This window comes from Mastomys coucha, unplaced genomic scaffold (genome assembly GCF_008632895.1).
Source record: "Mastomys coucha isolate ucsf_1 unplaced genomic scaffold, UCSF_Mcou_1 pScaffold3, whole genome shotgun sequence".
NCBI classification, from domain to species: Eukaryota; Metazoa; Chordata; class Mammalia; order Rodentia; family Muridae; genus Mastomys; species Mastomys coucha.
In genome coordinates this window covers 52,039,455-52,055,156 of record NW_022196909.1, presented here as the reverse complement: position 1 = coordinate 52,055,156, position 15,702 = coordinate 52,039,455, and the positions used below count along the sequence as shown (strand labels likewise).

Below are 15,702 nucleotides of genomic sequence, written 5' to 3'. Positions count from 1 at the left end.
TGACTTCAGGATTTTTCTTCTAATGCCCCCAGATAAATCTGTTAATATGATGCTGAACAGGGTCTCTGGTGATCTAGGGGAATTATTGAGCCTGGAGAAAATGACAGTAAGTTAGTATCCTAAGCAGGTTAAGAAAAGAAGGGGAAGGAGGAAGAAGAAGAGAAGATGAAGAAGAAAAGAAGAAGAGAAAGAAGGAGAGAGGAAGAGGAAGAAAAAAGGAGGAAAAAAAGAAGTTCACTTTTTTTTTGAGAATTCTAGTTATTGTTTCTTGGTCCTGTCATTACAGGCAAATATCATAACAGGAGGAAAATGATGGAAGAGATTCTTACTTCCTGGTCCACAAAGAACAGAAGGAAGTGAAAGGGGGAGTTCAAATGGCTATCAAAGGCACATCTCTAGAAATGAACCTCTTCATGCTATGTTCTACCTCCCAAAGTTTCCAGGCCTCCACAGACAGTCCCGTTATTGAAAAGTCACATTTTCATGCTAATGCAGACTGCTTTGGCTTAAATTTTTACTCCCTCAAAGGCACAAAAGTGCTGCTTTTTGCATTATTATGTGACTGCGAGATTTCATGGGCTATGGTGGAATATTATGTCTTGAAATGCTATTTGTTGTGTCAAGTTGACAAGGAATGGACTTGTGATGGTTCATCTTAAGAAGTCTTACAGGCATCACCAGAGAGTGCCTTGTCTGTTATCACCCTGCACAACCCAGTAACAGTTCCACACAGTTGCTCTTTCTCCTCCTTCCAGAGGTTGGCAAATTGCTATCAGCTTCCCTCTGCAGCATATTCTGCACTGCCGACCTCATATAGCTTTATCTGTGAGTCTAAGCCACATCACAAATAGTTTCTATCTCACTCTGACTTTCACAGCTATCATTTAGTGAGTGGATAAGCCAAAGGCCTCAAAAAGAAATCCTTGAAGCTGAAAGAATTAAAATGTAGGGGATTTTGACTATCTATCCAATTGGATCTATCCACTTATGAGAATTATAATTTCCTTGACCATAAATGGGTCCAATGACAAGGGCTATGTTCCCGGCCACTTGAGAGGTTGACCAGGAATCCAGCACGGTCAAAGCCTTCCTGAGCAAAATTCAGTGCCAGATTAGCATGAAAATTTTGTAAAATTCTACCTTGGGAAAAAGAAAAATAGGCCTAAAGTGGAGTCATTCAATGTGTGAAATATTGTGTTCAATTCCCAGCACTGCCTCTTAAAGTGAATTTATGGATCACACTGTAGTATGTTAAACTAATGTGGCCTTATAGATAATCCATCTACTCAAAATATGGGCAATCCATGGGTATATTTTGTTACACCTCATTCATTGTGCACCATGAGGAAGAAGAGGGAATACGCAAGTTGGCTCATGAATTTTCATTATTCCCAACACAAAAGCAGAGTTGCTGATCAATCTGGGCCACCAGACAAGGACTCAGGAGTCTTTTTCTTCTAGCAGCTAGAAGTAGGGGCTGAAGCAGGATATAACCACAAAATCCGAAAGCATCTGAGCCACATTGTAGTTATATATATTACCAATCAGAACTCATGGATTATAGACATTCCCAAGTATCCATCATTGTCAGTTGACATTCAATGTAAGTAGTTTTGTGCAGACTTTCAAATTCTCTTATTCTTTCTCTTGTTGGGATTATTTCATTTGGGATAATTATTGTTGCTTAGATAGGGAGTTGGTAACAGCTATGTTTAAGGGCACTATTGTTGCTTAGTGAGGGAGTTGATCACATTAGGTAAAATGGAGTCTGACGTCAAAATGGCAGTACTTAATACAAGTTCCTTTCATCTGCTCCCAGCAATTTGCATACTTGATTTTACATGCAAACATATATGAAAGGATACCAAGTTGGGTTCATCAATGGTTATCTGCCCAATAAATTCAGAGTTGACATTTTATAGGGTGTACCTGGCTTGTTCCAATTTCCATATTACATATAGGTTGGAATTTTAAATACAATTAGGCTACATTTTCTCATATATTTATTCTCTTAATTGGTCATCTTTGTTATACATATCAGAAAAAATTGCAGAATCAAAATAATTACATGTCAGTATTCACATTAATTGCTTGTGTTTTAATATTTCAGAATAACTTACTGGATTTCTTCAAGTCAAAGCAATATTTTGATTTTCCTATTCAGAGCACCCCTCACTTCCTTGTTCCTCAGAGTATAGATAAGTGGATTGAGTGCAGGGGTGACCACAGTGTACATAACAGCAATGATCCTGTCCTTTTCCAGGGAGCTCCCTGAATCAGGATTGATATAAATGAAGAGAACAGGAGCATAGAAAATAATGACAACCATGAAGTGAGAGGCACAAGTGGACAGTGCTTTGTGCAGCATGCTGCAAGAACGGGTCTTGAGAAAGAGATAGGTGACTATGTAGAAATAGGAGAGAAATGTCAAAAAGAAGAGGCCAATGGCAAATGTCCCTGTGAAAGTATTGAGCAACCACCTGTCGAGCTCAGTGTTTCCACAGGCCAGCTCCAATAATGGCTTAACATCACAGAAGAAATGATGGATATGGTGGGAACCACAGAAATTCAATTGAGATGTCAATATGGAGTGAACCAGAGCATGAAGAAAAGGAATGGCCCAGATGGAGATAGCCACCTGGATGCAGACCTGACGATTCATGATGGAAGGGTAGTGGAGTGGTCTGCAGATAGCCACAAAGTGGTCAAATGCCATCACTGTTAGCAGCAGGGCCTCTGTGCTACCCAGGAGGTGGAAGAAATAAAGCTGAGTTATGCATCCCAAGAAGGAAATTGCTTTGCTTGTGGAGAAGAAGTTCTCTAGAATCTTTGGCACTGTTACAGTGGAGAAGCAGATATCTAGACATGCTAGGTTTCCCAGGAAGAAATACATAGGTGAGTGGAGTCTTGGATCTGAAATGATGATCATCAGGATGGCTCCATTCCCAGCCACATTGACAAAATATATGGCAAGGACCGTGACAAACAGAATAGGATTCAGTTCTTGTATGTCTGTCACCCCCAAGAGGAGAAATTCGGTGACTAATGTTTGATTCAATAACACTTAAAAAGAAAAGATAGGAAAGTTTTTGGAACACTAACCTTGTCCATCATCTTTAGAGGAAATAATTTTCTTGACAACACAAACACAGTTAGTGAGTAGTTTTCTACATTCCTGCAAAGGACTGTTGAAGATCTTACGCATGTACCTAACAGACCACTAAATATTAAGTCTAAACTTCTGATGTGTATTTTTATTCAAACGTCTTTTAATTTATGATAGGTTTCATTAATAATGTCTTTTTATTGGAGAGCCAGAACAGGTATCATCCTTCCATCTTTCTAGTTGTGAATATTTACATTTTGATCCAACTCTCTTTTCATCTCTTTAGTTGTCTCTAACAAGAAACAGATTTTAAAATATCCCACTAGGCAGACAGCCTCTGAAAAGTGAGAATACTCTTAAAGGGTTTTAACTTGAATTAATTAGGCAGAAATAAATTTCTTTCAATCACAGAGTTAATGGGAAGCTTTATAACAGCATAGCAACTCTACCTCATCTTTAGAATGTATAATGTGAAGAAACATCTTTGCACTGATTCATTTCCTATTCATGATTGAGACAGATGAGGTAAGAGACATGACCATATTAATTGCAAAAGTCTGACCAGATGTGTGTACAACATTTTTCAGAGTTGTAGCTAATAATGAGCTTAGTACTTTCCAATAATATGAACCATTGATAATGTTAAAAAAGATCCCTAAGATGTTCTTTGACAGTCTCAAAATGTACTATCTCCTCCCTCCAGTTCATGAGTACTGGGGTAATAATCATACTGCCTTCCTATTCCGACACTTTTTGCATTATAAATTGTACTTTGTGACATTTCTATCCCCTGGCTATTTTCAGACCAAAGAAAGGCTTTTCTAAGTCCCAGATCCAAATGTATTTGAATAAGAAGATCTCTGCTACGTGGAACCATCAGTCTCTTCCCTCATTTCATCAGCAGGGACTACAAATACTAATGACTTTGGTCTCTGAAATATTGGCTTCTCTGTTACCTATTTTAAGCTCATTCTTCGAATATTGAGGCTTATTTGCCTCTCTTCTAGACCCACTAGTGAGACCTTGGTAAGAAACTCTCTTGGGTTGTATCTTCCCAAAATCAGGCTCTCTTAAATCATCCTGTTCTAAATCTTCCAGGATGGTTCAGCTCTCCCCATTCTAAGGCTCTTTTCTCTCTATGAAATTAACTCCTGGCATTTTCCCCTATCAAATGAAGCCTTATTTTCTCTTTTCAGAACTGAGTAGTTTACATTTTACTTGTATAATCAAAATTGAATTGTTTTTAATGAATGTTAAACTTTTTGAAAAATATGTTGATTGGAACTGATTTCCTATTTAATTGTACACTCAGAACTTACTAAAACAAAGGTAAATTTAAAATTGTTTTTATCCTCAATATTAGGAAAATACCTGAATTGCCTCCCTGAGATACACTGGTAGGAGCAGACATAGCTATGAGAAGTAGTTCTTCTGGTTCTTTTCATTTAAAGATGTGCTGGATTCACTCTGTGTACATAAAAGAAGAATGAGAATTGGTGTGTACAGAGCTGGAAGTCACTGAGAGAACTCCCCAAACATCACAGTTAGTTAGACAAAGGCTGACACCAGGAAGAGGCCTCCAAAAGAGGAACCACTCAAACTGTGAGACATTGATGAGTGAAGAAAACCATTTGTCCATCTAAAACAACAGAATTGATGAACTATTCATGTAAGTGTCCAAAAGATTCTAAGCATTATAGCTGGAAGACACTCTGAGAACTAATGTAATCTCTAGGGTCCTTCTGTAAAGGGTTACCTTCAAAGAACTCAGGGCAGTTTCTTTAATAACCATGCATGTTTTTATCTGCTTATAAACACACCAGACATTCTTGGGAAAAATTCAACTCCTCTGAGCCAGGTAATTTATGAATCTTTAGATTTAAAAATATATATCAAAAAGCTCATTTACCTAATTTTTTTTAAAAAATGGAACTATTGGAAATTTCAATGTTACTGATTTTGTTCAGCAGTTTCAATATTTAAGTATTTCAGGTTGTCTTTGGAAGGTGTTTCATTAAGCATGGTCATGGATTGGCATGAAATGTTAATAAAATGCAAAAAACAAATAGCTTTCACAATTGTCACACACTGTAAAGGGTCTATATCAAGATAGGGAACCAACTCTAAACTAGGAATATTGGTGCTTAATGTTGAAAAATGACAAACCAACCCCAAAAGAACAGAAAACACACAAAATTTCCAAGTTTAGTCTTAATGAATCCTCTTACCTGGCTGATTATTCATACCATAAGTGGCAAATTTTCTCAGGTTTATCTATACAAATTGCACAGGTTGTAAATATTGGAAGTGACAGTTCATGTTGTGGTTCTGGCCTACATTTCACCTCCAGAAACATTTTGCCATAAAGAATTCTCATGGTGTTTTAATGAGACAGATCTGTAGACATATAAATCCCAAGGGGGCACATCCCCTGGTACTGAGTTGAATGGGTATGAAAATAAACATGGTACTTTTCCCCACTTACAAAAGGATAATAAAATTCTGGGCAATTTCTCTGTGGTTCTCCAGTTCTCAAAAGCTACATGGGCACCTACCCTATGAGATCATAAATGAAGCCCCCAGATTAGCTATTGTTTTGTGAAAACTATCTTGAAGTTTTTAGTAGTACTTTTAACATAGGACCCTTCATGTTTATTTTCTCTTAGCTGTCCAAATGTTATGACTCTTATATTTGGTATATGAACACTTTTACTTTTGCTATGTTAAAGTCCAAGTTATTACAAGGTATCTTTGTATTCAACTATGTAATCAGACACACTGGGCTCTAAATTGTAGTTTTCTTTAACCCATGCATTTTTTCTTTACATTCAATCCCAGTAACATTCACACTATGGACATGGTAGTTCCATAAGTAGGTGAAGCCCATTAAACTTACTCTACTCTATCCATTCATATGCACCTATTATTTCTTCTCTGTGTCCTCTTCCGTTATCCCCCCATGGTTCCTCTACATAATAAGGTCTAGGGAGTTTTGCTCCTATTTCATGTCATATAACATACATGATTTTTGGTATCTTTGTAAAATGTAGATATAACCTGGGAACCAAAATTGGCACTGCCTTAATTCATTTACTATGCTTACTGCTTAATTGCTAGGTTTTCATGCCAACAACAAAGCTATGTTCTTCTTTAAATCTCAAACTGTGGGGTGTGTGTGTGTGTGTGTGTGTGTGTGTGTGTGTGTGTGTGATGTAATGTTTCCTTTATTCATTTCTCTGTAGACAGACACCTAGGTTTTCTCCATAACTTATGTACTGTGAGTAGTGTTGTACATTGTTGTGTAAGTATATCTGTGATATGTTGACTTGGAAATCTTTTGGTCATATACAGGAGTAGAATTGCAAAGGGAACATGGTAAAATGTTTTAAGTTCACCACTCTGTGGTGAGTTTTGGAGAGGGGAGGTAAGAGCTTGTACTGAGAGTTGGCACCAGCCTCAATAGCAACCTCGGATGGTAGTTCCCATTGCCTTCCATAGTCATGCTTCAGCCCAGTTTCTCAATTCCAAAAGAGGTGTGTAAGGCTCTTTATGCCTCTGGCTCAGGAAAAAGTAATAAAGGAATTTCAAATTACTTTCATGCCCCTGATTTAAAAAAAAAATCCAAAAAGAGAAATTAGGTTGGATTCTTTAAAATTGGAAAAACTTACTCCCCTTCCCCACGTCTAGCTTGTGAGATTTTAATCTACTGTGTTTACAAGAGGATACAATTATAACCCTGATCTTTTTTTCCTCATTTAAAAAAACTAATCACACAACAATGGCTGTTTGTTTGTTTATATTTTATTAAATTTATATATTTATTTTTTGTGCACATCTCTATATATGCATGCATGTTGGTGTACATGAGCTACAACATGTGTAGGTTAAGGGACAAATTTAAAATGTTGATTCTCTTTTCCTACCATGTGGGTCTCAATGATTTAACTCAACTTGTCAAGCATGGTTGCATATATGTCTTCACCCAATAAGCCATCTGTCTAACCTTGTTCTAGCTTTAAATGATTCATTGACTCTGTTGTTCTTCCCCTATTGATGTGACTCCACAAGAGTAAATAATGGATATAAAAAGATATGTTTTTCTTTGAAAAAAAGTCTTCCTTCAGGCTGTGTCTATAGCCTCATGACTCAGGCTGTATATTTCTAGATTGAGTGTTGAGGGAAGTATGAAAAATGAACAATTAAGTCTAATGAAGATGGAGATTCCAAATATGGATTTAGAAACTCAAAGACACCAGGAGGGATGAGCAAAATACCTACAGATATGTGGCATAAAGAAGTTGAAAAGAGGGTTCTGTCCTCCACAAATGGTAAAGCCAGTGATCCAAGCTCACTTACATGATCATTGGAGAAAGAGAGTATCAAAACCAGAGCACATGACAGAACTATTGAATGGTACTGGTCCAACAGTATAGATGGAAAAGTAAGAGTTGTGTGCATAACTCCAAAGATTATTCCACATCACACTGGCCCAGACAGCTAACACTCCATGCATATATGTGCTGACACTTATGATGACTTTGTACCACACAGTCATATAACAGTCATGGGACATGACTGTGAGTATGGCCATGGCAGTATAACTACAGAGTGAGAGTAGAGAGCATGGCAGTGTGCACTCTCCGGGGAAATGAAGGCACTGTGCATGAAAGAGCTGCAGAAAGACTTTGGCATCATCACAGAAATGTATCAGACATCCAAGCAGAAGAAATGTGCCAATAGAAAAGGCATAAATTAACAGAGACAATACTCAAGAGAAGTGAGAGCAATAATGGAGATTAATGGTGCCAATTAATACCACCAAGGCTAATGCTGAGAAAATTATTTCTACCTCAAGCTTTCTGGAAAACCCCATGAGAAGAAGAAATACAGTCATTACAGTGAAGTTAGCCACATTCCTTCTTGGTCTTTGAGAGTAGGATAAACCATAAGGACAGTCATTCCTAAAATTATAATTGGTGTCATTTACAAACTGAATGCACTTGGTGAGGTCAATTCATGGAGGCAGGACAGTAATCCATTATCATGAAGTGTGAATTTCCTTTCTATTCTAAAAACCAATTCAGTATTTTTAACTGACTTTCACTTCATATAAATAATTATTTTTAGATTGTATATTTCATTATCACCCATTACAATAAAGGAAAGGAAAGTTATAACTGAATTAAAGCAATGGACAAAAGCTAATTTTTATATACACCAAAAGTTAATTCAATACACACATACATGAATATATTCTTAGAGAAATTTGTGAAATACACGCATTTTACCCACAGTCCTTTGCTTTAATATTTTAATCTGTAATAATGTTCATATTTATGAAGTACATTGTGATATTTCAAAACATATATAAGATGTATAATGTACTATCTATTTAATCCCCATCTAAATCCACTGTTACAATGCTACAGTCGTTTTACTATAATGAATCAAATTAGTTATCAATTAGTAAATGGTAACTCATAATTATCAGTGGGAGGTGAATTAGCTGGATAGATGTTAGGAAGTGGCCGAGCTATTGTGCTGATTAAGGTGCATTTAAATCTAAAGACTGTATATGTGTCTTTCATCAGGGAACCCAGAACATTAGGGAGGGAAGCAGGAATATGCCACTGGGATTCATTCATAATATTTAATTTAGTATATGTATATACATATACATATATGTATACAATTTCTTCATAGGAACATTTTTACTGTACAATGTATTTTCTTTTACATGGGATTATTTACATGCAACTTTGTAAACTAACATACAAATGGAATGATGGCTTGTGATTGTTCATCTTTAGAAGCCTTACAGGCATCACTAGGGAATTCAGTGTCTCCCAATGCCTGTGTCTGTCATCACCATCACATGCCACTAACAGTTTCACACAAGGGCTCTTTCTCCTCATCCCAGAGGTTGATCTGATGTTTCCAATCTACCTTCAGCTTTCATCTAGAGCATAGTATGCACTTCCAACCACATATAGCTTTATCTGTGACTCTAAGCCACATCACAGTAATTTTGGATCACCCTGACTTTCAGAGCTATCATTTAGTGAGGACAGACTCCAAATAACTCCAAAGAGAAATCCTTGAAACTTAAAGAGGTAAAAATATAAGGGGTTTTGCCTATCTATCCAATTGGATCTATCCAATCATGAGAATTATAATTTCCTTGATCATATTTGGGTTCCATGACAAAGGCTGTGTCCCCACCCACGTGAGAGGTTGACCAGGAAACCAGGACAATCCAAGCCTTCCTAAGGAACATTCAGTTCCATGCCAGCCTGGAAATTTTCAATGAACCCTGTCTCAAAAGAGGAAAACAACAACAAAAACAGATAAAGGCTAAGGAAATAGTTCAGTAGTAAGGTGCAGGCACAGTTTGGGTGAGAAAATACTGGGTTCATTCCCAATACTGGCTCTCAAATTGATTTTACTGATCACATGATAGAATTTGAAACTAAGTAGCTACATAGACAAACATAGCTATTAAAACCCATCTATTTAAAACATGATAAATACAGGCATATTTTGCTATGGTTCACCTGTTGTGTGCCAAGGAGAAGAGGAGAAAATACACCAATGGGACTGTGAAACTGCAAAATTACTTATTATTCATACTATATAAGCAGAGTCAATGATTGATCAGGGCCACCAGACAAGGACTCAGGAGACTTGTTTTTTCTGGCATCCCCAAATAGAAGATGAAGCAGGATTTACAAGCATAAAACATGCAATCAGATGAACCATGTTTATTACAGTGATAATATATACAAATCAGAACTCAGGGATAAGGAACTATATGAAGTGTTCCATCATTGTCAGCTGAAATTGAAGATATCACAATGGGTTTTCCTTCCTGCCAAAATCAAATTCCTTTCTTCAGATATTGTTAGAGGCATTATATTTTGCATAATCATTATTGCTTATAGAGGTATTGGTAACAGGTATGTTCTGGGGATCTATTGGTACTTAGAGAGGAAATTGATCAGGTTAGATAAAGTTTAAAGTAAAAAATGTCAGTATGGAAAACAAGTTCCAATTATCTGATCCCAGCAACTTGCGTACTTGATTTTATATACAAACATATATGAAAGGATACCAAGTTGGATTCAATAATGGTTATCTGCCCAATAAATTCAGAGTTGACATTTTATAGGGTGTACCTGGTTTGTTTCAATTTCCATCTTACATATAATTGAAATTTTAAATGCAATTAGGCTACATTTTCTCATATATTTATTCTCCTAATTGGTCACTTTATTATACATATCAGAAACAATTGCAGAATCAAAAAATTCACACTTCAGTATTCACATTAATTTCTTATGTTTTAATATTTCAGAATAACTTACTGGATTTCTTCAAGTCAAAGCAATATTTTGATTTTCCTATTCAGAGCACCCCTCACTTCCTTGTTCCTCAGAGTATAGATAAGTGGATTGAGTGCAGGAGTGACCACAGTGTACATGACAGCAATGATCCTGTCCTTTTCCAGGGAGCTCCCTGAATCAGGATTGATATAAATGAAGAGAACAGGAGCATAGAAAATAATGACAACCATGAAGTGAGAGGCACAAGTGGAAAGTGCTTTGTGCAGCATGCTGCAAGAACGGGTCTTGAGAAAGAGATAGGTGACTATGTAGAAATAGGAGAGAAATGTCAAAAAGAAGAGGCCAATGGCAAATGTCCCTGTGAAAGTATTGAGCAACCACCTGTTGAGTTCAGTGTTTCCACAGGCCAGCTCCAATAATGGCTTAACGTCACAGATGAAATGATGGATATGGTGGGAACCACAAAAGTTCAATTGAGATGTCAATATGGAGTGTAGCAGAGCTTGAAGAAAAGGAATGGCCCACATGGTAGCAGCCAACTGGATACAGACCTGACGATTTATGATGGAAGTGTAGTGGAGTGGTCTGCAGATAGCCACATAGCGGTCAAATGCCATGACTGCCAGCAGCAAGCCTTCTGTACAACCCAGGAAGTGGAAGAAATGAAGCTGAGTTATGCACCCCAAGAAGGAAATTGCTTTACTTGTGGAGAAGAAGTTCTCTAGCATCTTTGGCACTGTTACAGTGGAGAAGCAGGTATCTAGACATGCTAGGTTTCCCAGGAAGAAATACATAGGTGAGTGGAGTTTTGAATCCAAGATAACAATCATCAGGATGGCTGCATTCCCAAACACAGTGACTAAGTACATGGCAAGGACCATGACAAAGAGAATAGGGTTCAGTTCTTGTATGTCTGTCACCCCCAAGAGGAAAAATTCAGTGACTAATGTGTGATTCATAACACTTAAAAAGAGAAGATAGGATGGATTGTGGAACAGTAACCTTTTTGTCCTTCTGTCTTTCTGTTCAATAGTATTCTTGCCAACCTCAACACAGTTTGTGAGTAGTTTTCTATAATCCTGCAAAGTTGTGTTGAAGATCTTATGTATGTACCAATTAGGCCACTAAATATTAAGCTGAAATTTATGTGGTGTATTCCTATTCAAACATCTTTTGATTTATTTTATTTTTTACTATTAATGTCTTTTTATTGGAGATGAACAACAGGTATAATCCTACCATTTTATCTAGCTGCATTTACATTTTGATCCAACTGTCTTTTCATCTCTTTAGTTTTCCCTAATAGAGAGCAGCTTTTAAAATAGTCCACCAGGCAGACAGCCTCTAAGAAGAATACTTTTCAAGGGTTTTAACATGAAGAAACTTAGCAGAAATCAATTCATTTCAATCACAAAGTTAATACAAAGTATGCACAGCTTTATTATAACATAGCCAATCCACCTCATCTTAATAATGACTGAGGTTTATATTCATGATTGAGCCAGATGAGGTAAGAAACATAACCACACTAATCTCAAGAGTCTAACCAGATGTGTGCATATCATTTTTGATTATGGAATGAAACAATGGCCTTAGTCTCTTACACTAATCTGAACCATTAAGAACTTTCAAAATAGATTCCTATGCTGCTCTTTTAACAGTCTCCAAATGGAGCTACCATGACTCAGTCTTCTTCTTCAATTTATTGAGTACTGGGGTAATAGTCATACTCCCATGTTCACCCAAGACACCTTTTGCATTATAAATTATACTATATGTCATTTCTATTCTCCTGGTTAGGTTGAGACTTAAAGAAAACCTTTTCCAGTTCCCAGAGTATTGCAGTAAGAAAGTCTCTGATCTATGGACCAAGCAGTCTCTTCCCTCATTTCATTTGGAGGAACTACAAACACCTATGACTTTAGTCTCTCTGAAACCTTGGCCTCTCTGTTACCTATTTAAACATGTTCTTCATAGATTCAGGAGGCTTACTTGCCTTTCTTCTAGCTCTACAAAAGGGACCAGGGTGAGTCACTCTCTTGTGTTTTATCATGCCAAAAGTCAAGCTGCCTTAAATCATCCTTTTCTAACATTTCCAGGATGGTTCAGCCCTCCCCATTTTAAGACTCTTTTTTTTCTCTATGAAATTAATTCCTGGCATTTCTTTTTCCTGTCAAACTAAGTTTCGTTTTCTCCTAAAGTAATGACTAATTTTCATTTTACTTGCAAAATCAAAATTTAATTGTTTTTAGTCAGTGTTAAAGCTTTTGAGAAATATGTTAATTGGAAAAGCTTTTTGATTGAATTGTACACTCAGACCTTACTAAAAGAAAGGTAACTTTTAAAATTGCTTTTATCCTCAATATTAGAAAAATACCTGAAGTGCCTCCCTGAGATACACTGGTAGGAGCAAATATAGCTGTGAGAAGTAGTTCTGTTTCCTTTCATTTAAAAAGAGGAACAAAAATTAGTGTGTGTAGAGTTCATCTTGCTGGGATGCACAGAGAGACCTCCCCAGCTGCTCTGGAGTTAGACATATGCAAACACCAGCGAGATGATTGCCCACAAAAGAAGAACCACTCAAGAAGTGAGACACTGCCAGGTGAACAAAACAATTTGTCCTTCCAAAAAACAAAAGTTAAAGAACTGTAGAAAATTGTAAGGGTCCTATGTTTTATATCTGGAAGACAGTCTGAGAAATGACTTAATCAGGGGGTCTTACTGTGTATGGTTGCCCTCAAAGATCTAAGGGCAGTTTCTTTAACAGTCATTCATATTTTGGCTCCTTATAAAGACAACAAATGTTCTTGCTAAAAATTCAACTCCTTTGAGCCAGTTCATTTATGTATCTTTGGAATAAAAAACAACATGGTTCTAAAATATATATATCAAAAAACACATTTACCAAATTTTTAAAGAAAAATATCAACTGGAATTATCAATTCAACTGATTCACTAAGTACTTTCAACATTTGGTGATTTCAAGTTTGCTTTACAGAGCGTTTAATTAACCATGATAATTAATTGAGATGAGATGTAGTAAGACAATGCAGAAGCCAAACAGCCTTCACAATCCTCACACGTAGGGAGGAGTTCATCATAAGACAGAGAGCCAACTCTGAACCCTCTGAACTGATGATGTTTAATGTTGCAAACAAAGAGACTACCCTGTAATGAAAAGAAAATGCAAAAAAATTTTGAGTTTCACCTGAATACATTCTCTTACCTGGCTATTTTTTCAGACTACAGAGACAAAGATTCTAAGGCTTATGTACACAAATTGCACATGTCGTAAAATATTGAAAGTGACAGTTTATGTTGTAGTTCTGGCCTACATTTCATCTGCACAATCCCCTTTCCCACCAAAAATTCTGCCAGTGTTTTAATGAGACAAATATGTAGACATAAAAATCTCAAGGGGGCACATCCCCTGGTACTGAGTTGAATTGGTATGAAAATAAACATGGTCCTTTTCCCAGTTGCAAAAGGGGAGTATAATTTGAAGTAATTCCTCTGTGGTTCTCCATTTTTCAAAAGCACCTATGCTTGCATTTCACGTAACTCTCATGAATGTCAAATTTCAATTTCAGTCATTAATTTATTACTTGATTTCTCAAAAGCACAGCTCAGTTGAAAATCCTTAGTTTTTACTTCAAACTTTTTGTTTGTCCAACTTTCAAGGTACATACAAGATTCTCCTGGTTTCTAGTGATCTCTCTGACTCATCCTTAGTCTCCTAATCTGGTTTCTCCTGCAGTTTTAAATCTCTTTTAAATTCAATTTTGTACTTCTCTTCTATTTCCACTTTCATGCTTCAAATATTTGTGAACAAAACACTCTGTTCAAGTTTTCAGTTCTAGCTTTTGTCCTCAAACCTACACACACATTGTACACACACAAACACAACACACACACACATATATATATATATATATATATATATATATAATATAAATTGGGTTTGATCTAATGCTGCTTGTATTCTTATGTTAACTGGGTCCCACAACATTGTTTGCATGAGAGTCAGCATGTCTTCATGTTAGACACTGACGGACCCTGCCTGCGATTGGTTCTGCATGGTAAGTAAAGATACTGGCAGCCAAGGGCAAGCCAGACAGAGGTGGGACCCTAGGATTTTCCCTGGCTTGGAACTGTGAGGAGAGAAGGAATAAGTTGGTCCTCCATGCTGGGAAAGTGTAGAGGAAATGAGATGCTATATGCCTGAGAAGAGTGGAGAGCAGGAAGACATAACCACCATGTAAGTGCCAGAAGAGTGTGGACCAGAGGGCTGCCCAACTGGGTCCAGAGCAGTCAAGGTAGAATATAGAATTTAGTAAGTGATAACTCTGGATACTCAGTGGGAGGTGGATTAAACGTATGGATATCAGTGCCAGAAACCATCAATAAGAAGCTAAAAACTAGCAGGTGGTCTTCCTGAGATGATTCTGTCCTGGACTGTCAAAGTTAATGCTGGAATTCCTTCCTTCTTTAGCCAAGGCGGAGGAGAATTTCATTTTAGGAAATATTCCTGATACTAACATGATTTCCTGCTATTATCAAATATATATAACAATCACTAGGTGTTAGCAGAACAATGAAGATATACTGTCTTGTATTGATGCTATATACACAAACTGATGGCTTCTTAATTCTAAATGATGATCCTATAAGCATTCCTAAAATTATATTAGTATTATTAAGCTCTTTTATAATATAACTGCTACTAAGTCCTTTCTGATGTCAAAACTGTATTTGAGAATTCTGCCAGTCTTCAAGTGTCACCAATTAATTGCTTCTGAGCAGCAAGCAGGCACATTCCAAGAGGCTGTAAAACCATTAACTAAAGGTCATAAAAGTGAAACTGAGTATTTACCATAGGTGCAAATACAGAAGACAACTATTGACTGGATTTGTCTGTACAAAACTTCAATGATAACTTAGCTATGGTCTTTAACTCTCCAGAAACCTATAGAGCTAGTAACAGATGATGAATGCTTAGCCAGGTAATTACTCTTACTGGATATGCATAGATAAAAACATTGTGTTGTAAATGTCTTAATCGGTTTATAATTTGAATTTATGTTTGAATTTCTAGTAAACTTTTATATAAAAAGGGAGGTATGCTTGGAAAAACCATGTGATCTAGTATCCTAGAAGAGGTACAAAAGACTAGGGAAGATTACATTGATAGGCATAACATTGGAAGGTATAGCACTGAAGAGATAGCACTGGGAATATAGCAATGGGAGTAAA

At 36.7% G+C, this 15,702-nt stretch overlaps 2 protein-coding genes across 2 annotated transcripts; both read right to left on the bottom strand.

Annotated features, from left to right (window-relative positions):
• Positions 1 to 2,134: 2,134 nt before the first annotated feature.
• On the bottom strand, positions 2,135 to 3,205 carry LOC116074457 (olfactory receptor 12D2-like). The gene is made up of 2 exons (XM_031347030.1): positions 3,103 to 3,205; positions 2,135 to 3,063 (listed from the first exon to the last, which is right to left on the bottom strand). The coding sequence occupies exons 1-2, from the start codon at positions 3,203 to 3,205 to the stop codon at positions 2,135 to 2,137; spliced, it is 1,032 nt and encodes a 343-aa protein (XP_031202890.1).
• A 7,279-nt stretch (positions 3,206 to 10,484) lies between these two features.
• Positions 10,485 to 11,408, bottom strand: LOC116075053 (olfactory receptor 12D2-like). Its single transcript, XM_031347989.1, has one exon. It carries the CDS (start codon positions 11,406 to 11,408, stop codon positions 10,485 to 10,487), a length of 924 nt encoding a protein of 307 aa, XP_031203849.1.
• Between the last annotated feature and the right edge of the window lie 4,294 nt (positions 11,409 to 15,702).

Excerpts from the sequence above, each read along its gene's own strand:
- LOC116074457 (XM_031347030.1), bottom strand. The coding sequence starts at position 3,205 with ATGCGTAAGATCTTCAACAGTCCTTTGCAGGAATGTAGAAAACTACTC. Across the intron at positions 3,064-3,102 it reads CTCTAAAGATGATGGACAAG|TGTTATTGAATCAAACATTA; the intron begins GTTAGTGTTCCA and ends TTTCTTTTTAAG.
- LOC116075053 (XM_031347989.1), bottom strand. The coding sequence starts at position 11,408 with ATGAATCACACATTAGTCACTGAATTTTTCCTCTTGGGGGTGACAGAC.